The 24504-nt window shown below is 38.1% G+C and overlaps 1 protein-coding gene across 1 annotated transcript; it reads left to right on the top strand.

The window, feature by feature from the left end:
* Window positions 1-4772: 4772 nt before the first annotated feature.
* On the top strand, window positions 4773-24341 carry LOC119474519 (calpain-1 catalytic subunit-like). The gene is made up of 22 exons (XM_037746559.1): window positions 4773-4876; window positions 6394-6648; window positions 6992-7061; window positions 7287-7405; window positions 7508-7641; window positions 7749-7923; window positions 10265-10339; window positions 10436-10521; window positions 12083-12157; window positions 13044-13204; window positions 14516-14682; window positions 14976-14987; window positions 15093-15301; window positions 16363-16405; window positions 16543-16617; window positions 17855-17912; window positions 18042-18103; window positions 18329-18397; window positions 19565-19643; window positions 20024-20140; window positions 22761-22816; window positions 23067-24341. Exons 2-22 carry the CDS (start codon window positions 6412-6414, stop codon window positions 23091-23093), a joined length of 2106 nt encoding a protein of 701 aa, XP_037602487.1. The 5' UTR covers window positions 4773-4876; window positions 6394-6411; the 3' UTR covers window positions 23094-24341.
* Window positions 24342-24504: the final 163 nt, after the last annotated feature.

The following is a 24504-nucleotide window of genomic DNA, read 5'->3' as shown; positions in this document are numbered from 1 at the left end:
TACAATATTTAGACCCTTGACATAATTTGAAACGTAAACATTCTAAATGTGTCCCAGTTTATTTCCTGTTGCAGTGTATGTGAATGTCATCCGCTTACAGGAAGTACACATGGACCCAAACTGTTACTTAGCAATGTAATTCTGTTGCAATTCTGTCAAAATGCGCTAAAACGGAGCGTTTCAGACAGAGGGTAAATACAGGCATATTCAGGCTGACAGTATGAGGAAAATAAAGGTTTTCTTTAACATTATGACATGTAAACATGTTCTCGTAGAAACACAAAATTCAAGTATGAACCTGAAAATGAGCATGATATGGGACCTTTAATCACATATTTATGACTTCAGTCAAAACTCTTAAAGAAAACAAAAGTATATATTATATTCTCATTGGAAACGCACCCTGAGGTCCAGTTTACTAATCAAATAAATATCAAAGGGTGTAATGTTTGACTTGACAGTAATAGGTAAACTATGATTTAAGTATTATTAATAATTAATTTCTTCCTCCGTGAGATTGTTCGATCACAAAGTGTTACTATGTAAATTAAAACCACATAGAAAAATGTGCCTTTAACTGTGCCTGCCCCTTCAGCAAAAAGCAAATATGAGGTACTCCTCTCAAACTATTAGATGTTGCAAACAAAGGTTGAATGTTAATTAAAATGTAGCATTAATGATGCACCATTTTGAGGAGGATGTCAGCCTGGTTGGCATAAAAAAAGGTGTATAATTCAAGTTTTCATAAAGACTTTAGTATTGCACTGCTGCCCTGTGGCTGAAAACAGTACAGCAATCTGTTGCGTTCAAGCTCTATTGAACGCTCTGAGTAGTGGGCGAAGGTAAATGAAATTCTAACATTATCATGATGTGTTCAAATGTTATCTTGTAAAATGTGGTTTTGGGTGTGTGAAACTTGAATAAATCCAGCTGTTTGACGGAGATGTTTTCACGGCAATATAAAATAGATATTGGAGAGGGAGTTTTGACCTGTTCAACTTCCTAACACTAGCTCTAAGCAGCTTTTAATACACAATTAAAACCACAAATTTACAAGATTTTTTTTAAATCAAAACAAATATTGGAATAAATATACAATAATTTATTTCCAAATCATTTGACTTGTGTGTTTTTATGCAAATAACCACTATAGATGACAATAACAAAGTTCAGTACAGTACTGTGTACAGAGTGCGGAGTGCAAATGGTGCTGGAATAATGTAACAGGTTGCTTTATATACATGCCATAGGTGGATATGACAGTATATAGTCTGCAGTATATACCACATACTTAGATTTATATTGACAGTGATGATATTTACATGTTAAAAAACAATAGGCCAACCTAAATTATAAAACATATATCCTAATGTGCAGGTCCAGTTGATGCTTAGTGTTACAGGGTTATTACACAGGGATTGTTCCATCTTGACACTAAGTGAGTGGTGTTAAGAAGATACTGTTTTTGTGTGTGGTTGTTTTAGCGTATAGTGTTCTGTAGGGTATACAGAATAATATAATCCAGGATATACAACCTGTTCCAATTTCTCCCACTCAAATGTTCACAGATTAGCGTTGCACTTCTGCCCTCTTGTGGCTGAAAACAATAACTGCACATACTGGACACTTACATCCAGTAAGTGAGCCCTACTTAGTTTATTAATCTGCTGTTTGTTTCTGGTCAGCTGACTTGCTCACACAGATCTATGTAGACTAAAATAGCAACAAGATACTGTATTAACATGACACAAATATAGAATGATATTTTTTTTGGGCTCAACTCCTCATCAATATGGACATATTTCTGGCAATTAGATGAGAAATGCAGACATGTTTCAGTTACACAAAAGCTATAAAAAGTATAGAAAACATTTAAAAGTTAACAAATTAACCAATAGCCTAAATCAGAAGATATTTTTTTTTTTGAAGTAAATCAACTTCCCAGTAGGAACACTTAAATAGCTCTGAATTAACTATTAGTCGAATTCAGAGTTATTATGAATGTGCATCAGACACACGGGACTGCACCGCACTGCACGCTCATATGACATGTCCGGTTCTGCCGGCTTCCTGCTAGCTGTATGCGGCTGTAAAAATAAATATATTGGCTGTAATTCATCACTTTTATAATCTTATAATACACCCTTGGGCTGTATGCTGTAAACCTGCTGCAAGTTGGATGTATTAATGTCTCTGGTCCCAAAAACAACCAGTTATCGGCCAGCTAGTAGTAGCATGATATAATGTAGTTGTTGACAGAATTAAATGTAGTTGTAGGCTACTTATTAACATGCAGGGCAAAAGCACAGGGCACAACCTCATATACATCCATGGTCTGTGGTCTATTGGACATCGATTTTGGAAGTCTTTGACATGAAAAAGATTGAGATTGCTCTCAAACTCCGTGTGCTGGATTTATCTAACTTCCATTTATATCCATCAATCACTTTATGCTCCTTAAATAAATAAGTATGTTAGAGACTGTATCATGTCGGCCTTTATCCTAATTAGTTCTGAGCGGAGCCACAGGCTCACCCGTGCTGTTCAGAGTCAACTAGGCACAGGTGAGCCCAATCAGAAGACATTCAGAACTCCTATAAGTAGAAGGGGACGAGAACATTTCTCTGTTTGCCCTGCTACGTGTACCAGCCATACCTGTTCCCTGCCTTCAAGCGCGTCTTCTAAAGTGAGTTGTGCTTCATGCCTTTGTTCACTTTATGAGGGCCCATGTTTAACTGATATATTCTTTGATTAGACATTATTTGGGTTTCAGTTAATTATGATTTTATTGAGTGAATGCATGTGCAATGCAGTTTATGTCATGCATCTTCCTTTGTTTTTGTATTAAAACAGATAAACCACTTGATGAGGTTAAAGGGGAAACCCACCTGAAATAAAGTCTTCTTTGGTGGACTTTCCTGGCTCTCTCTCCCTAATTGTGGTTGCCTCACGCCCTTGGTCTAAATGTCCAGATTCTCCAGCCCTCGCCACTTTGGTCACCTTAACAATGGTCCTTTGAGCCGGAGATCTGGACATCCAAACAGAACGATGAGGGAGTATAACCTTGGCCAAGCCTACTCCTGTGGGCCTTATGATGTGCCTGAGTCTTTAAAAGACTACACAACAGATGCAACAGGCTGGCAGCACGATGGCAGAGAGCAGCCTACCAGCTCTCCGACTTGATTGATTTCCAATAATGTGTGTGTGTGTATGCATATATATATATATATATATATATATATATATATATACTGGAAAAACAAAGTTCGGAAACTTGTGTTTGGTCGATTATTTCTATGTTGTTACAATGCTAATGGTCATTGTATTTTACATGGTTGGAAAGCCTGTTTATTTACTTTCGCAATGATGTCCAACTTGTAAGGATCATGCATTTGTGGGATGAGCAGCACAGCTGATTATGTGGGTAGCGCCCAAGAAAAATTTGCCAAAATGCTCTGCCAATGGTAAACAGTGTATTCTCATAAGGCTACCAGGAAGCCTGCAATGACTGCCCTTCACCGTCAGGCCCGTTGATGCTGGTGTCGACAACACAGACAATAGAACCTGAACATGTGGGGGAATGTCATGTTCAGTGATGAGTCCAGGTCCTGTCTGCCAAAGCTGGATGGCAGGGTCAAAGTATGGAGACGACGTGGAGAATGCTATGCTGATTGTTGCACCGATGGAGTAACAGCTTTTAGTGGGGGCAGTGTCATGGTGTGGGGCGGCATCTCCCTCACTGGCAAAACAAGGCTTGTCATCATTGAAGGCCATCTCAATGCAGGGAGATATCGGGATGAGATTCTGCAGCCAGTGGCGATCCCATATCTCCACAATCTGGCACCTAACTTCATCCTCCAAGATGACAACGCCCCCCCCCCACAGAGCCAGGGTTATCACAGACTACCTCCACAATGTGGGAGTAGAGAGAATGTAACGGCCTGCCAAGAGTCCAGACCTCACCCAACTCAACACTTAGGATCAGCTTGGACGTGCTGTACGTGTTAGAGTGACCAACGCAACCTCGCTGGCTGACCTGCAACGAATCCTGGTTGAGGAATGGTTGCAGATGGATGGATGGATGCTTATTTTGCATATTTTCATATACTAATTGTGATTCATGTTTAATATGAGTGGACAGTGACAATCATTTTGTTTGACTTTATTTTTAATTATTTATTTCAAACATGTAACAAATACCTAAATAAAAAACAAAACAAGAACAATAAATAAAATGAACAGTAAACGTATAGCATACTGTAATTTAGTGTAAGCTTTGAGCTTATTTAGTCTTCTTCGCGACAAGCTAGTATGACATGATTGGTACCAATGGGTTTTATAGTTTCGTATGATACCAGTATCTTCACTTTAGCTTTAAAACTGAGCCCACTACAACTGAAAAATCACAAGTTGCGTTAATGCATTAAAGAAATTAGTCGTGTTAAAATGTATTTGTGTTAATGCGTTAACTTTGACAGCCTCGCTTTTTATATTTACTATTAATTTACTTTCTGTTATGTATAGCCTCCCGGGGAAAGCATTTAACACGATTGTTCGTGTATAACCTGCGTGACAATAAGCATCTTGAATCGTGAAAAGCCCTGAGAGATTAGGCTCCTGTCTTTACACACAAAGACAATGGTGACAGATTTACTTTGCAAGCAGCCACTGTTGTTCTTGTGACAGTTGTCTTACTAACAAGCCCGGGCAACATGAAGTGTTGAATGAAAAAAACAGAATGGAATGCCCCCCCCCCCCCCCCCCCCCCCCCCGGCTCAGGCGTTTGCAGATATTATATAAGAACGGGGAGGTTCTTCTCTCATAGGCTACTTGCTGTTCCACCGAGACTCAACACTTCCCATATCTGACTGGAGAGGTAAGATTAACATCTTCATATGCCAGTAACATTTCAAACAGGTCGATTTACACTTTCACAGTTTCGCAACTTGCGGCATAGTTGTAGGCACAGTTGTAGTGTGCAGTGTGTAATTGATGTTGTTACATTTGAGACACTGACAATGGTACAAAAGGTCTGCACTCTTTTACTTCATTTGGGTTATTTTGACATTTGTGGTCCAGAAAAAAACTGGATAAATCTCACCTCCTCTTGGACTTGACTGCATGTTATGGCTATGAAATACAGTCTTTCATAGCTAATGTCTCCATGATAACCAAAGTTAGACAGTCTAGCACTGTATCAAAGACAACAACAATGAGCTAGTGCACTGTCACTTTAAATAACCTAATGAGGGCAAGAGCAACAATAACATACCGTGGTTCCTAAATAGATGGGATTTCTTTATTTCATTTGGGAAACACATTTCTACAAACTCTAATCAGTGATGGGCAAAGCAGTTCTTTTCAGTGCACTGAATCAGTTCAGTAAAAAGATTTATTCACCAAATCGTTCAGTGCTTGACTGGAGCTCCAACTGCACTGCACGTAGTCCCATTCACTGAACTAAAACACAGCTGAATGTTCAGTTCACCTTGCTAACTAGTGAATGGAGAATTTAGTTGGATAAAGTTACCGTTTGCAAATACAAAATAAATCAATATATAGACTACAACTGTAAAAACAAATATTAAATCAAGGGCATAATTGACAATATTTATAATTTATAATAGAAATGCTGAACAATACTGTACATTTAAGACAAAACTGAACTGAGTTTCTCGGTTTCAAGAGACTGTTTGTCTTTTAGCGCTGCACTTTTGGCCTTTCGATGTGCTGCAGTGTGATTCAGTGATGTAGTTCCGGTGGCTCTTGATCGCCAGCAACCTTCTGGGCCATGCATAAAAACTGCAGTGCACGCTGACAGATTAAACTGGCAATTTTGTCTGCAATCGATGTTTCGAAGGTTGTAGCGGGCTCAATTTTAAAGCTACAGTGAAAATACTGGCATCATATGAATCTAGAAAAAACCTAAGGAATCCATTGGTACCATACTGTCATACTAGGTTGTGGCGAACTAGGCTAAATAACGCTCCAAACTAAATTTTGGTGAGGAAAAACTGGCAGTCATTTTCAAAGGGGTCCCTTGACCTCTGACCTCAAGATATGTGAATGAAAATGGGTTCTATGGGTACCCACGAGTCTCCCCTTTACAGACATGCCCACTTTATGATAATCACATGCAGTTTGGGGCAAGTCATAGTCAAGTCAGCACGCAAATAATTTGCTCAGCGTGTGTTCACACATCTTTCCATACCTTCTTTCAATTTTAACTATGTGGTTAAATCTGCTGTTTATGTCACCCAAAAGCCCATAGGAATAATGGAAAAGGGGAAATTAAACAGGTACAGATGAAGATTGAGGTTATCTCAGTCTGTAGTATTTTAGAATCAAACTTTTTAATGTCAAAATTGCTTTCGATCTCCTTTTTCTGAACAGAGTTCAAACACTGCAGCAATGCATGCACCGGGCGTGTGCATGAACATCGTCAATGCCCGTCACACGAAAGATGGCTACGGGACCGTCAGCAACCCTGAGCGGTTTCTCAACCAAGACTTTGAGCAGCTGAAAAAGTATTGTGTCTTCAAACGGGTAAGGTACATCGACGACATGTTCCCCCCTGACAGACGGTCCATTGGCGAAGGCTTACTGAGCCCTTCTGACCTGAAGAGAGTGGTGTGGCTAAGACCAGCGGTGAGTGTTTTAGTTGTTGATCCCATATCACATTAAATGTTGATAGGTTAAACAAGCATGTAAGTGAGCATAGTCTTCAATCAGCAGAAAGCTAAGATTACTTTATTTAGAGATACAGGATCTCTGTTGTGTGGTAAACCTGCATGTTTTCCCAATCAAACTAATATTAAAGTGAAACAGCGGTCAGGCTTACAAAGTCTCGCTTTTGCCAAATGTTCAACTTTGTTCATCTGTCACTTGTTTAATTTTGATCCTTGTTAATGTTGGACACACTTAGCTTGTGTGCTAGCAGCCGCTTCATAAGATTTTATACGAAGTGTTGTCAACAATTCCTCTCTTTCAGAAACTTGTTCCCAATCCATTTTTTGAAGTTGATGGGCTCTCCAGGTTTGACTTCGGTCAAGGCATGGTCGGTAGGGAAATTGCTTCATTCATAAATATCCATAAATTGTTTGTCCAGCAATTCAACGTGCAGAAAACAGACTAAAGTAGGGCAAAGACGATATTTTACCAATATGTTTTCTGCCCTCTCGTATTAATAGTTTGTGATCCGGAAACCCTTCTGTACACATTTTACTGTCACGTCTTTGCCTGCATAGTACACCTTTCTGACAGCTGAATGACCATTTTTCATCCAGGAAACTGCTGGTTTCTTGCGTCTCTCGGAGCTCTGACTTTCCAGAAATTCATCCTTCAGCAAGTTGTTCCTCTTGACCAAAAATTTGATGATGACTACTGCGGGTTGTTCCACTTCAGGGTAAACCAACAATCATTGCCAGAAGTGTTGGTCTATATATTTGTCTTAATATCTCATTTTCCAACAAAACTCTTCATATTCTCTCCTTCCTCAATTACTCAGTTCTGGAGATTTGGAAGATGGGTAGATGTCATCGTTGATGACAAGCTACCAACAATTGATGGCAGACCGATCTTCGCTCACTCCAAAGACCCAACTGAGTTCTGGCCTGCTTTGCTGGAGAAAGCCTATGCCAAGTATGAAAAGACAATGTTTCTCAGTCATGAAATGCATTTTCTCAGTGGGATATTTTGCCTTATTTTGGGAGTATCTGTGTAAGTAATTTCACACCCACTTATTTCAGAGTGTGTGGTTCCTACTCGGACATGAGTTCTGGAACTCCTTCCGAGGCTTTGGTGGACTTCACCGGTGGTGTTCACATGTGTGTCGATCTGACAGACCCTCCCAAAAACCTGTGGGAGCTGATGTCCAGAGCTGGCCAATCCAAGTCACTGATGGGCTGTGGTACACCACAGGGGGTAAGCACAGACATACCACACAAAACCACCAGCATTAGCTGGTTCTTTTTACTTTTATATGTTGAAATGTATCTCAACCTTTTCCACTCCACCCCTCTTTTTTGTAGACCCATTTTTGTCTTTTCGACGATTGGATGGACAGCTTTACAGTGATATCCAATTTATGTAATTCCAAGACTGTTTAGGGACCCTGGTATGCAGAAATATTCAAACACAAAATTTTAGAATAGGTGAAAACAACACATTTGTACCCATGGAATCCATTTTCATTCACATAACTTGAGGTCAGAGGTTAAGGGACCCCTGTGAGAAATTGCCATTCCAGTTTTTCAACGATGTAGCATTATTTAGCTTCCTTTCCGACATGCTTGACATGGTTAGCACCAATGGATTCCTAAGGTTTTCTAGTAACTTCACTAAAGTTAGATAAAACTGAGCCGGCTACAGCCTCTGAAAAAAGTAAGTAAAGTCAGCCAAGGATAACGGCGCCCTCAAGGAGTGGAAGAAGTTGAGGCTAAGATCTTTTTATCAAAGTACATGGTTACATAACCCTCAATGTTTTGGTATTTGATAGAAGGATGTTCGATGTGTTGACCTTTCTGGTTGCCAGCATTTTTAACTGTCACAGCAGGAAGCTAAAAACATTATGATGGCATGGTTCCATTTACAGGTGTGTCAATAACTCTCTATTCATCTCTATTCATACATGGACTAAAAGACTGGAAAAGTGCCAGGATGTGAGGCTGCCAACTCTCAATAAACCAGGCGCATGACATGAGAATATGTTAGCAATATGCAAACTTGCTTTAATGCCGGGGGCTTGGAAAGGGGCGTGTCTAGAAGGTAATTCACGAGTTGGAAAACTCTTGCGAAATGGTTTAAGGTTAGGCATTGACATCCAATGGTTAAGGTTAGGCATTGACCTCAAGGTCATGATAGTTCATGCTCCTATCATGAATGGTGAGAGAAACAGCTTCTCCCCAAATGAAAAGTGCTGGAGGCTGTGACATTTTATTGAAATGATGTGATGGAAGATAGGGTGTGGTCAAGGTTTTGAATAAGTGCACTGTAATGATAGGTGAAAGTGGTTAATCTAGTTGATGCAGCTATCACAAACAATAATCAAGTTAAATTTAAATGAGTCTTCAAATCATTTTCACATTATATTCGGCTCATTTTACGTGATGAGCGCCATAAGACGTGTTGATATAATAGAGTTGGCTAATTGGAATTGATTGATGTAGGCAGGTCTAAATGCTAGCCTTAGTAACATCTTTTTGCTACTATGTTTTGTTTGCTAGCCATCTAGCTAAATTATGCAAATTCATATGTTTTTCACTAGCATTCGATGTGTTGACCTTTCTGGCTGCCAGCATTTTTACTTGTCATAGGAGGAAACTAAAAACATTATGATGGCATGGTTCCATTTACACTAGGTGTGTCATTAACTCTCTATTCATCTCTATTCATACATGGACTAAAAGACTGGAAAAGTGCCAGAATGTGAGGCTGCCAGCTCTCAATAAATCAGGCTCATTACATAAGAATATGTCAGCAATATGCAAATTTGCTTTGATGCCGGGGGCTTGGAAAGGGGCGTGTCTAGTGACTCAGGAGTTGGAAAACTCTTGCGAGATGGTTAAGGTTAGGCATTGACCTCCAATGGTTAAGGTTAGTCATTGACCTCCAATGGTTAAGGTTAGGCATTGACCCCCAATGGTTAAAGTGGCAGTAGGCAGTATACGTGAAAGGGGTTAATGTAGTGGATGCAGCTGTCACAAACAATAATCAAGTTCAATTTGAATGAGTCTTCACATCATTTTCACATTATATTCGGCTCATTTTACATGCGCGAGCGTCATAAGATGTGTTGATATATAATAGAGTTGGCTGATTGGAATTGATTGATGTAGGCAGGTCAACGTGCTAGCCTTAGTAACAGCTTTTTGCTACTATGTTTTGTTTGCTAGCTATCTAGCTAAATTATACAAATTAATATGTTTTAATGTTTTTCACTAGCATCAATGTTTTCGTAGCATTGATGAGCCTCTACCTATCCCCTTTTTATACTTGCCTTCTTTGTTTAGCTGGTCTAATATTACTTGGCAAAAGAAGTATTCTTTTACTACACATATTGATGCTTAACTCTTTTATACATTTTAGAATTTTAACTACATTTATAATATTATATATGGAGTTGCTGTTTCCAATTCTGTGATCAAAGAGGTAAACAAAATCAAATGTTGGTCCTCTGTTAACTTCATTTAGTATGTGGTTAAAGAGGAGTATGTTGCACAAGACAACCTGCGATGATAACATATACGGTATCTATATCTTGTAGGACACATCTGCCAACACTGTACTACCAAATGGAGTGGTCCAAGGTCATGCCTACACTGTCACGGGTGTGAGACAGGTGAAGAATTGCATTTGTATATATAAAGTACATAGTGAAGTGTAGTTATTTTAATGGCAAATAACAATTGTGTTTTCTCTGGTAATTGATGGTCAGATGATGAGCCGAGGGCAACCGGTGAACCTGGTGCGTTTGTGGAACCCCTGGGGCAAAGGAGAGTACAATGGAGACTGGAGTGATCGGTAAGAACCACACTGAGTGCAGGGACTGTTTCAAAGAGAAATTGCTCTGATTTGCTACCTCAGGAGATAAAACATCAAGATTATTTTCCAATCACAACATAGTACATTGCAGATGTATTCATTGTCGCACACAGGCACATTTCATAGGAATGCTTTGTCAACAGTTTGTGTCTGCTTCTTGTGGATAATCTCTAATGTTTTTGTAGGGCATGTACAGCAGGGCTGTCACAATAACCACAATATTGCACTACCGCACTATTGGCAAGCCAACCGCAGCGGATGGCACGTAACCGCCACAACCGCTATGTTCATGTTTTTTCTTTTTTAAATTCTTTGCAATGGGAGCGCCGTGTATTTACACTGTGCTACAAGTGCCAGCAGCATGTTGAGGCGCAGAGCGTCTATTCTGCACTGAGCGCTGCACATTTGGAGTTTTTTTTTTCTGCTCGCAGAGAGTTGAATAAAGTTCAACTCTGGGTAAAATGCTACGCTAGTCACTGTCACTTTTTGCCCAGACGTACAATTGCTCAACAACAACAATAGAAGAGAAATAGACTGGCGGGTCTGTCCCCTCTCCCTACGTGCTTCAGCCTTCCCTTCATCCAGAGCCGATTACTCTACCTTGTGCTGACATTTTTACTTCCGTGGATATTCTGTATCATAGCATATTTAAAAAGCAAAAATATACCTAATAATAGCCTTAAAATAAAGTGTATTAATATAGCAATAAAATCAGGATAAATTAATTAATTTGCAAAAAAAATAGAAAAAAAGGCAATAATATTGCACATCACACTGTTGGGCCAATCATTGCTACCGCAGGGACAGCCCTAATGTACAGTATAAAGGGGTTGAGGACATCTTGAACAGTCATGGCAAGCCTTTCGGTAGTTGTCTTATTATAATAACCTTCTCATTATTATAAACTGGTTGTGCCAGTTAAAAGCGAAGCATGACATGGGAAGCCAGGACTTGACAGGTCTTCTACATTGCTATCTTGGAGGCTTTATCAGTTGTTATGAATGAAAAAGAATGCCATTTATTTTATATCAGTGAATGTAAATCTAGGCTAGAACAATTATTACTTGCGTAAACCCCCAAGTTAAAATTATATAATGATCATACATGACTTCCAAGTTATGTTAAATGTTTGCTGTGTGCTTTTCCCCAAATGTTCAGTTTTATTTTTGTATGACAGCGCAAAGCATGCTAACGATGTTTCTCGTTGTCTTGCCAATTTGCACACAATTGGTGTTGACAGTTTTCAGTCTGGGCAAGCCAAGTTTCGTTGGACAGCAAATGCAGCTTGTTGATATTGTGACAGCAGAATACCTCTTCTTCAGTTTCATGCCATGTCATGGAAACTATAGTGAGCGGATTTAAAGGGGACCTATCATGCTCATTTTCAGGTTCATACTTGTATTTTGGTTTTCTACTACAACATGTTTACATACAGTATTTTAATGTTAACAAAAAACATTATTTTTCTCATACTGTCTGTCTGAATATACCTGTATTCACCCTCCGTCTGAAACACTCCGTTCAAACGTTGCATCTAAAGGTCGCCTTGTTGGCAAACTGTGAGTCCTCAAGATCGTGAGATGTGCCTTGCAGTGGGTGATGATGGGGAGTTTTGGTAAGCATGCTGAAATCCAAATTTGACAAAAGGTTAACGGTCATTTCTGTTTTGTGACGTACTCATACAAATACAGAGCAGCAACTACCAAATTGTATATTTGTTTTCTCAACAACTTTTGTGTAAAAGTGCACTCTGATTAAAACTTAAAACTGAGTGTATAATATGTATACTTGGAAGGGATTAAAAAGTAGTTTGTATTTGGAAACCACAGTTTTACATATAAGTAAGTAGGTACATATACTCACTAAATATGGAAGACGGAACCTGCCAAAATAAAACATAAATAAATAAATGACTCAATAAATAAATATGTTATTAAATGTACCAAAAATCTTAAAAATAAATGTAGTAATTATATTATTTATTTATTTTTTACATTTATTTATGTACGATTTTCACTTTGCATTTCACCCCTTATTTATTTCCCCAAATGTATTTATTTCTGTATTCTTTTCTTTTGACATTTCTTTTGACATTTCTGCCTCATTATGCAAAATGATGGGGCTGTCACATTTGATCAATTAATTAATGGCTACATTTATTTTTAATATTATTTTGTTGCATTTAACGTCATTTATTTATTTATCGAGGCAGGATCCATCCTCCATAATTAAACTGTATCTATACATATTTTTTCATTAAGGACACATTTCTGTGGTGGCCGAGAGATGCGTCATAACTTCATACACTGTAATCAATTATGACTTGAAATTATTATTTGATTATAATTTCAGTAACCGCTAAAAAACAATTATGCAGATTGCATTTACACGTCTTGCCTCAACTGATTGATACAGAATAACTTTTTTTTTCTTTGCTGGATCAAGTGAATCTCAGACTAAAACAACAATGTGTTATCTAAATGAATGTCTGATGTCAACAGGATGAACCTGGAAGACTTCTGTAAGTTCTACTCAGATCTTGACATCTGCTGCCTGTGTCCCGACTTCCTTGATGGAAGCACTTCTTGCCATTGGAAGACCTCCTTCTACGAGGGCCGCTGGGTTGCAGGAACAACTGCTGGAGGATGCATGAATAACTTCGGTACTTCCAGGATATATATGCAAAACTGTCCCCTCAAAAGCAGTACATGCATTTTTGCGTGCGAATTTTAAAATGTAGAGATTTTTACATAACTATAAAACAAGGAATCTCTCTGTCTGTCGCTCTGTGTTATTTGCATATCTCGAAAACCGTTCATCCAATCTACTTCACACTTGGCAGGTGTCAGTGCAGTGTCAAATGTGGTGCAATTTGGCCAGATGGTGGCGCTATCACAATGAACTTTACGTTTTGGTCTGTAACTTTTTACCAGCAAGTCTTAGAAACAATTTTTTTCCCCGCGAATCTATCCAAGATTTGTGTCTAGACTGATTTTCCACCATTTTGAATTTTGTCAAAATAATTTTTTTTTCCACTTCTAAAAATGTTTAGCAATCGTCATCAAATCAGGTACAGACCATCTCTGGACCAAGTTGGAAAAAATAACTTTTTTTAATTTTTGATGTTCCATACAGTTTTGCTATAGCTGACCCTCAAATTTAGCTCAAATGATGTAGACAGGGCTTATATTACAAATTATGTCATATCTCCTGCTATTACGACCCCAATTTTTTTCCAAATGGGCACTGCACCAGTTATTCAAATGTAAATTTAATTAATACATTTATAATATAATATAAAATTATAAATGTATGTATCAATAAAAAAAAGCCTCTTACAACTAAAACCGAAAGTAAATGCAGTTTTCAATAAACATTACAGAAACGGTACATATTGAGTATTTATTTTTGAATTGGAAACATTGGAGAAACCAGCAAGAGTATGCTAGATTTTGAAAATATCCAATCGAAAAACCCAGCCCAGTGTTGACAACTCTTTTCCAATGAACGTAGCTAGCAGCACTAGCTCCAAAAGTCGCCAAAACTAGCGAGAAAGTCACCAAGTCGGCAACACTGACATCTCGTCCCTTCAGACCTCCCTCCAAAGCCACTCCCCCCAATATATCATTATGAACGTGAACAACGAATATGGCTATTGTTAGTAGTCACAGCTGTCAAGCTAACAGCTTTTGGAAGACTCGAGTGACATACTGGATTTAAAAAAAAAAAATTGTCAGAATATTTTAATTATTGATTGCTGTTGGGATGTAATGAGAATTTCAACAAATACAACAAAAAAAGCTTTAAGGTTCCATCCAATCACACATTGCGGTTAAGAGCATTGATGTGACGTCTGTTTGCTTTCTGCTCAATTTTTCAGCATCAAAATAATTTAGTTGCACTTTTTGAAATTATCAACAGATTCACCCTTCCCTTTACAAAATGTTAAATTGTTTCCGTCTTTGCCTTGCAGACAGTTTTTGGACTAATCCACAGTATCGGGTAAAGATTGAAGAATTACTCAGTGAATGTTCTGAGCAACAGGGTGAGAAAAACATGCTGGTGTCTCTCATGCAAAAGCCTGACAAGAGGAACAGACGCCTGGTCCAAAATATCCACATTGGATTCTCTGTGTTTGAGGTAAATATCACCCTTTATTTTTATTTTTTCACAGTATGAGGACTATTATGGATATATCTTGTGTAGACATGGGAAGTAGCTGTTGAAAATAGTCTCAGCCACTGTTATTGTGGTGAACGAGTATCAGTGCTAAACCAGTAAGTTAGCATTTATATTTTTGTGGCTCATGTCACTTAACAAATTGCAAAAAAACAAGTTGAAGTCATTTTGAATGCAGCATATTCCAAGTTTCAAGTATTCACTATTTTTTTGTCCTATATCACTAACTTTATTTTCCTCTTATTTCTTCCAAGGTAACCGAAGAAGTAAGTAACATTTTTATCCCAATCCTCATACACCGTATATGCCCACCTGCAATGTGCAGCTAAACTGCATAGAAATTAACTATCTATTTATTACCGGTATTACAGTTCAAGGCACAGAAGGGGAAGTTCCCAGCCTCTTTCTTCAGAAGCCACGCACCTGTTGCCCAAACTAAAAAATACCTGAATGGGCGTGAGGTGATGGAGTTCGTGATGCTAAAGCCTGCTGAATACCTGATTGTGCCGTCCACCTTCAGTCCCAATGAGACGGCCTCCTTCATCCTGACCATCATCTCCAAGGCAGAGACGCATGTCCAGTAAGTCAATTGCAACTCATTAATTAATCTTTAAAAGCTTGTATAATTAATCTATATGCCAAACACCACATAATACAAACCTTTTTAAGGAAAAAAAAAAGTACACTGCAGTGTCACAAGCAGTGTTGGTGAAGTTACTTGAAAACTGTAATCAATTACTCAGATTCCTCATTAAAAACATAATTGCATTATTTTACTAATTACTCAGCAGCAAAATGAATGCATCAAAAGGCCTTTAAACAACTCCAAAGCACAGACAACAAAGTGATTCTAACCCTCCATCCATAGACAGTAGCCTACATAAAAAGTGCATGTAGTCATCGTGACGTCACCCATTGGTTTATGGACTGCCGTTTTGAAGCCTCGAGTTCGCCATCTTGGTTTTTGGCTGTTGCTATCTTGTTTTTTTGCAACCAGAAGCGACACGACATGGTGGAACTAAGTACAAACAAACGCTGATCAAGACATTTTTAGGCAACCAAAACGTTAATATTAACTTTAACCTTTTCACACACTGTGAAAGTTGTAAGACGAAAACACGGACAACTCCCAGTCCGGACAACGCCGTGGTAGTGACCTGTCAATCACAAGGTAGCCATGCCCTAAAGCATACCCTGCTTTATGGTCTATTTGACTCTAAATGGACCATAATTTACTAAATGAACATCATGCTGTATTGAAGAAGACTTAAAACTAACGATTGAGACCATAAACTCATGTTTACAATGTTTACTGAGGTAATAAATCAAGTGAGAAGTAGGATCTTTTTCTCATAGACTTCTTTACAATCAGACTTCTTTTTGCAACCAGAGGAGTCGCCCCCTGCTGGCTATTAGAAATAATGCAAGTTTAAGGCACTTCTGCATTGCCTTCATGAACTCCTGTTATGACGGCAAACAAGCTGATCCCCAAAATGTCGAAGTAATGGAGCGTTACAGGGATTAGTAACTGTAATGTAATTATTGAATTTCAAATATTAATCCCTTACACTACTGTAATGCATTACTGCTTAGAACTGTGGCCACAAGTTATGTTCTGACGTCTCTTGTCTTTCCTCTCAGCGAGAATTCTGATGGCCATAACCACTCAGATAACGAAGAAGAGGTGTGGATGTTCATATTATTTTGGTATTGCTGTTGTGTTTCATGTTTACTATGTTGATTACATTGATAGCATATGACACATACATATTGAACAGCGCATTAATTCACCTGGAGCTGAAAGCTTTCAATCTTTTGCAGCCCATGCGAATCGAAAATGGAGAGGATGGAGACGACGAAAACAAGAGAATCTCGTTCCGTCGAATCGCTGACAAGGTAAACTGTCTGTCTCAAAATTAAAGGTTTTGGAAAATATGCTTCTTTGCTTTGCTGCATTCTCCACCAGTGTAGACTCACATAAGTTACTGGTCCCAGCCAAGTAACAGTCAGGTACAGAAAATTGTTATCTTCATAGAGATTAAGCAAACTAGATACCACATGTTTGTTGGCGAGCTTTAGAGGTTTTGGCAGGCAGCTGTATCCCCATAATCCCAGTCTTTGTGCTATTCCTTTAATTAAAATAGAACTACGCTTTCATGTCTGTGCTGTATTTTCTATTTGAGCTATGTCATTATTCTTTTTAGTGGTCCTTTTTTTCTTTGGGGGTACTGTTCTTTTGGATCAAAAATTTTAAGTGTTCATGGAAACATGTTTTAAAGTGTGTTTTTTAGTCTGGGGCTGTCAGTCGATTAAAATATTTAATCACAATTAATTGCACATTTTTTATCTGTTAAAAATGTACCTTAAAGGGAGATTTGTCAAGTATTTATTACTCTTATCAACATGGGAGTGAGCAAATATGCTAGCTTTATGCAAAATGATGTATATATTTATTATTGGAAATCAATTAACAACTCAAAACAATGACAGATATTGTGCAGAAACCCTCACAGGTACTGCATTTAGTATACAAAAAATGTTCAAATCATAACATGGCAAACTGCAGCCCATCAGGCAACAATAGCTATCAGTGTGTCAGTGTGCTGACTTGACTATGACTTGCCCCAAACTGCATGTGATTATCATAAAGTGGGCATGTCTGTAAAGGGGAGACTCGTAGGTACCCATAGAACCCATTTACATTCACATATCTTGAGGTCAGAGGTCAAGGGGTCACTTTGAAACTGGCCATGCCAGTTTTTCCTCGCCAAAATTTAGCCTAAGTTTGAATCGTTATTCAGCCTCCTTCACTACAAGCTATTATGACATTAGATTCCTTAGGTTTTCTGGTTTCATATGATGCCAGCATCTTCACGTAGCTTTAAAACTGAGCCCGCTACAACCGAAAAATCACAAGTTGCGTTCTTGTCTTAAAGAAATTAGTGGCGTTAAAATGAATTTGCGTAAACGTGTTATTATCGCATTAACTTTGACAACCCTAGTTTTAACTACGCTTTTGTGATTTGAATCAAATCCATGAGCTGTAGCATGCTATTATTTTCCCTCAATATAAAGATAACAGAGATTACAACGGCAAACGTGTGAGTCTTTACTTGTTTTCATTAATTTCCAGTATGAAGAAGTGGATGCTGAGCAGCTCCAGAGGCTCCTTAATGAAGACATCCTGAAAGGTTTGGACTGTAAAACTCCAAGACAGCATATGAGCTCAACAATTATTCAAATGTAATAATCTTGTGTAGCACTGCTATGTTGCTGGGGTTTAGCCAAATTAAGTGCTATTTTTTTCTATTTCTATTTAGGAGACTTGAAATCTGGAGGCTTCAGCATCGATGCCTGTCGCAGCATGGTTGCTCTGATGGATGTATCCTCTGATGTGATAATCATTGTGACTCGGTGTACTCTGTGTTTTTCTCCATCTCAGCTGCCAGTCTGCTTAAGGACAAATCTCTCACAGTTAATAAAGTTACATACGTGTACATGCCAAAACCTGCCTGCCTTTTCGGTGGTTTCACTCACATGGGTAGATTTTTAAAGGTCAGGCTAGGACATGAAATAACATGTACAAGATACCTTAATGTTGGCTTAGACATCAATCTCTGGGAAACTGAACGGTGAGGAATTTGTCCGTCTGTGCAAGAAGATCGTCACATACAAGGTACCAATTGAAGGTTAAAAATGTCATAATAAAACAAAGATCACTGGTGTCTTCCTAATAATTACGGACATGACTGTATGAGTCTCCTCATTCTACCATAAATGCAGGGTTATTGTTGGGGCAAAGAGTATAGAAGCAAACAGACAAAACTCCGGTGCTGTTTTGACAACAGCCACTAGATGGCGCTGCAGTCATTTCGGACTAAAAATGCCAATGAGTCTGTGGCCATGGATGTATAAAGACACGTCTGTAAACCAGAAGATCAACTGGTCAACTTCCCAGTACAAACACTTAAATAGCCCTCATTTAAATCATTATGTCCTAAAAGTTGACAAATTAACTAATAGCTGAATTCAGCTATAGTTGAATTGAATTAATTAATTTTCCTCATCATATTGAACGTACATCAGACCCACAGGACTGCACCGTCCTGCACATTTATATGACATATCCGGTTCTGCCAGCTTCCTGCTAGCTATATGCGGCTGCAATAATGGATATATTGGCTGTAATTCATCACTTTTATTATCTTATAATACACGCATGGGCTGTATGCTGTAAACCTGTACCGTGGTGGATGTATTAACATCTCTGTTCCCAAACAACCGGCAATTGGCCAGAAGCTAGTAGTGCTAGTAGCATGACATCAACAGAATTAAATGTAGTTGTAGGCTATTTACCAACACGCAGGGCAAAAGCACAAGGCGCAACCTCTTATACATCCATGGTCTGTGGTCTATTAGACATTGATTTTGAGTTTGAGATTGCTCTCAAAATCTTTATGGTCCTGGCAAGCGGCCGGGCAAAATGTTTTAATAAATAAGTAAGTAAATAGTTATAATAGTTTACTGTACATATTTATATTTTCATTGTTTAACACAGGCCATTTCGGTAGAGACACTGAAATTCTGACAATAGAATAGAAATAATTTTTATTTTACTTTTGTGCGGCACATTTTTGGGCGGATGTTTTACTGGCGTCCAATAGTCGCTTTCAGTCCAAAATGGCGGAAGCGTAGCTCTGCTGCTGGGCGCTGCCGTTGCAATGGAACGAACAATTGACTTAGCAATATACGTTCTTTGGTTAGGGTGCGTCCTGATTTAGAGTTTGTGTTTTCTTGCTGTTCTGAGCTCAGAGTTGTACATAACTGTTTTCTCTTTTACCAGGACATTTTCTTCAGTTCTGACGTTTCACAAACTGGATCACTGTCACTGAGTGAGCTGAGGAACGCAATCATGGCTTCAGGTAGACGATCAGCCACTTCTCTTTTTCTATGATAGACAGAACTGAAACATCTTGGGATTTATCCCCGTTATTACCAGCCGTAACAGTGTGTGACTAGTATTGCGTTTCCCATTGCCCCTGCCACATTTCAACTTGAATTATCCAATGCAAAATCAAAGAGTCCAAGTACAAGAACCCTTGTCTATTGTTGACTATTGTTACTAATCACACTAATTAAGGGTCTGTTCTATTCATGTGTCCCAGAAAGCCATTAACGTATGACAGTGTCATTGCTCAATGAAATGAAAACTAATCTGCATTTAATCATTAATGGAAACAATAGTTTGTTGCAGCCCTAGTATAAATCCTACCTAAACTTTTGTCCTATCTATGTTGGTCAGGAAAGAGGATCAACGATGACATGCTGAATTTGATGGCTCTGCGCTACGGTGCCTCTTCTGGACACATAACACTGGAGAGCTTCATCAATCTCATCCTTCGCTTCGACTGCATGAACCGTAAGTACATTTGGGCAGCAGATGGCAGTAGACAACACTAAACATACATAAATCCCAGGGCTGTAAATCGATTAAAATATTTAATCGCATGATTGTCCATAGTTGATCGTGATTAATCACACATTTTTTTATCTGTTCAAAATGCACATCAAAGGGAGATTTGTCTAGTATTTCATACTCTTATCAATATGGGAGTGGGCAATTATGCTGCTTTATGCAAATGTATGTATATATTCATTATTAGAAACCAATTAACAACACAAAACAATGACATATATTGTCTAGAAACCCTCACAGGTACTGCATTTAGTATAAAACATATGCTCAAATCATAACATGGCAAACTGCAGCCCAACAGCTGTCAGTGTGTCAGTGTGGTGACTTGACTATGACTTGCCCCAAACTGCATGTTATTATCAGCAGCTGTCGCCATGATAGTTGTGCAACATTAATTAGTGATAGGACGTAGCAAAAGAAAGGTCATGTGAAATGTCACTGAATATTGTTATATTAAAGCCTATTTGACACCCAAACATCAATGGATCCCTGTGGATCCAGACATTCATTAATGTTGGCTACGTTCACATCGCCGGGCTTAATGCTGCCGATGCCGACTGTTCATATTCATGTTTTAAGTGACCCATATCTGCATCAGTGTGAACAGATATCTGCCCCCACAGCCCGTTATCCCAAAAACAATATCCCACTGCTCCGAAAATACACGCTAGGGTTGCTGGAGTCCAGTGACTGCCAGACTCTGTTAACATATTGCTCAATTTAACAGATTGGAGTTCACCGTTACACAAATGATCCTCATACATCATAACGTATGAGCTTGTATGACTCCTAAAGAAAGACTTTTCATTTTGGCTGATAGTTAACTTTAACAGCTCTTCTGTGAACTAAGTTAATAACCTACGGTAAGATGTGTGACGTTACTGTTCCACATCCCGAAACACCGCCAGTTAGCACGTCCACGCAATTTGTAAAATGGGATTTCATTAAAACAGAATTCTGCTTTGGGAAACATAACACATTTATTAGAAGAACTGAGTGAAAAGTCTGTTTGATAAGTTAATTTACATTTAAAATGACTGACGATGAGGCATATAGTCTTTAACTGTTTCCTATTGTCGGAGGTAAACCTCCATTGACATATTTTTAAATTTAACGGAGCACAGCTTACTGGTCAACATCTACTCCTTCTAAAAGAGAGTTTATGATTTCTTACGACTCATAAAATGACACTAACTCATTTAGCGAACATGATTTGACAATTTTAGCTCCATGTAAAGTGATTAAATGTGATGTTTCCCAGATAAAGCCTGTCTGCCTTAACGAAGAAGTTTACACAGTTTCATAACTGTTGATTTATTGTATCGTATTTAGGACCAAATATGAAAGTGGCCCAGAACTGATTGGGAAAAAAACTGATTTGTGTCCACACTACTCTGAAAAAAATCAGATTTGTGTCACATGATTTGGGCCACATTTGCTTGTAATGTGAACGCAGCCTTTGTCATTCCATGGACAAATCATGGAGATAGTGGGTAGTGGCTAGAAGGGAGCCCGCAAACTAGGGAAACTCTCACAAGGTTAGGCTTTGGCCTCGAAATTTTAAGGTTAGGATAGATCATCGGGTAGCGAGTCTTGTAAGAATTTTTGCAAGTTTTTGCAGATCTCAGATTAGATTTCGCAGTTTGCGGGCTCCCTTCTAGACACGACCGAGATAGTGTCTGTCCCGACTTCTCCTGCGCCAACATGGTTTAAAGTGACATTTTTCAACTTGTGGATGGTTTACCATGAAATGTGGTATGTATGTACATTCACATTCCTTTCAGGATAAATTGTAATCTGGCAGCCTTGTCTCCTAAAAATGACGTTCCCATACAAAAAAACTGCATTGTGAATTACGTTTTGAGAGAATATTAATATAAATACTATATATCATGTATAAAATATGAACATATTTTGTCACAGATTACATTTGTTTTTGACGTATCACAAATACGTTTCTAATGACAGTCCCTGGAAGTCTAAGTAGGGAGGAGGTCGGGGTCAAACAAACACAGGGCTTTCACAAAGGAGGCGGCTGTTCGTGTCCTGTGTGAAAATAAAAATCAACGTTTACTTATTTTAATTTATGTCGTCATTTAAAGCCAAACTATGATGTTTTTCACTAAACCTCACTAAATAGTTTTGTTGCATAAACCTAACGAAGAAGTTTTGTTGCGTTTTTTTGTTTTGTTTCAATTTACATTAACCTCGTGTTTAAAACTGCAAGTGTAATCCAGGAGAAAATACGTTTAACTCGAAACGTAATTGAAAATGCAGTTTAGTTGTATGGGAATGTAATTTTGTAGGAGAAAGGGTTGAATGTGGTGATCCTCTAATTGTAATTCCAATACATGTACTGGGTTAGCAAGGGAAGGTCACACTGTGCCAGTGCACCATTGGGTGGGCTACAGTGATTTAAGAGTAGTTTACAGGAGGGCAGGGCACTTGTTGTGTGGACGAGGGACACATCAGAACTTGTGTCATGGTATGTGACAGACATGTCTGACTCTCGCTCCTTGCTTTCAGTTTCTAGAGTAATACGAATTTGTGTCTTTCTCAACAGAAATCTTCAGGCAGTTATCTAACGCATCGATGAACATCACTCTTCGTGAATCAGAGGTAATAAAAGTCCTTCAAATGTGTTCGAAATTTCTTGAAATTTGTTGAGAATTTAACTTTTTAACCAGTCACAACAAAAAAGGTCTTTGTTTCAAATACCATTACCCTAGTGTGTTGTTTCTGTTGAAAATATGGCATTCTTGTACATGTTTTGTTTTCTGTGATGAAATGATCATGCTTTTAACCAGTGCTACAGATATGCTGACACCAATAGTAATCTAATAATAATCTATCCCTCCTCAATTTGCAGTGGCTGTACCTTTCGATGTACACTTAAGCTGACAGAGAAGATGAACTGCAGGATTCATCTGGAATTACAGCAGCAGATGATGTGAGAGAAAATAAATACAAAAGGTGTTATTTTGCAAATGAGCTAATGTTAGGGGTGTAAGAAAAACTGTGTCCTTCCTTCTCCACTTGTCTTTCCTGTCTCTAACTTTCCCACTGCAAAGTTGTTGACAATGGCAACTTTGCTTACCTGTTATAGTGGCCAAAATATGCATAGCCTTGAATACAATGAAATATAACAGTTTAAGACTGTATCTCATTACATATATTTTTTTGAGTTAGAATTTAAAATAGATTTAGAGCACTAGAGCACAGCTGTATCAAAAACACAATTGGATCATGAACACAAAAAAATATAGAATCAATAATTATGTGTATTTTTACACCCCTTGTAAATGTAATGAGAAATGCGAAAATGTAATCTATTCCACTTTTTTTAAATGTACTTGTTAGACTCTCTGATGTACTTCATTAATTCTTTTGTGGATTACTTTTTTTTAATAATAATAATCAATTAATTGGTTTGAGGGTTGATTGTTTAACAAAAAAAGAGTAAAAAAAACTTGAATATTTTCTGACATTTTATAGAGCATACAAATAATTGATTAATCGAAAAAAAATTGAGATGAATCGACAATGAAAATAATCATTAGTTGCAGCTCTAGATACTGCGTTTTTTCTGTTTTACTGTAAGGTGGGAATATTTTGTTTTGTTTTTTTAGCCATGCTAGCGTCAGTCAGCCCACCATTTAATATCTATTGGTTGGATTGTCATGACATTTGTTTCACACATGTATGTTCCCCTCAGAATGAATTGTAATCACTTTGATGTGCCTTTGACTTGTCATTTAGTGCCATCATCAGGTCAAAAATTTAATTTGTCCAATACAATAAATCATTTTTCATTAATTAATTTAGGGCTAATTGGCAAACGTTAGCATCCTGACATACTAAACTAAAATGACCATGGTAAACGTTATACCTGCTAAATATCAGCATGTTAGCGTTGACATTGTGAGCATATTGGCATGTTGACATTAGCATTTAGCTCAAAGTGCCAATTTGCCGAAGTAGAGCCTCACACAGCTGCTAGTATGGCTGTAGACTAGTCTTGATAAGTGATAAGCTAGTCTCTCTGATGGGATATGGTTACAGTTTAAGTAGGTTAATAAAGCATTTTCTGTTTTAGGTAGGAATGGAATTTGTACTTTTATACAATAAAGACATTATTCAAACAGTTGTAGTATATCAGTATTTTTTTCCATACCTTATAAATGCTTTGCAGATAAATTGAAATGTATTTTACTTCTGAAATGGACGACATAAATATTGCATCATGGCTTTGGAGATGTGTAGCCCGTTTTCAACATAAAGGTCAAGACTAAAAAACTAACTCGTTC

Source organism: Sebastes umbrosus, chromosome 16 (assembly GCF_015220745.1).
Source record: "Sebastes umbrosus isolate fSebUmb1 chromosome 16, fSebUmb1.pri, whole genome shotgun sequence".
NCBI classification, from domain to species: domain Eukaryota; kingdom Metazoa; phylum Chordata; class Actinopteri; order Perciformes; family Sebastidae; genus Sebastes; species Sebastes umbrosus.
The sequence above is the reverse complement of the archived record's forward strand: the minus strand, read 5'-3'. Positions and strand labels throughout refer to the sequence as shown.

Coding starts and splice junctions, on each gene's coding strand:
- LOC119474519 (XM_037746559.1), top strand. CDS start 6,412: ATGCATGCACCGGGCGTGTGCATGAACATCGTCAATGCCCGTCACACG. Junction 7,406..7,507: donor GCGGGTTGTTCCACTTCAGG/GTAAACCAACAA, acceptor TCAATTACTCAG/TTCTGGAGATTTGGAAGATG. Junction 19,644..20,023: donor GAACGCAATCATGGCTTCAG/GTAGACGATCAG, acceptor TATGTTGGTCAG/GAAAGAGGATCAACGATGAC.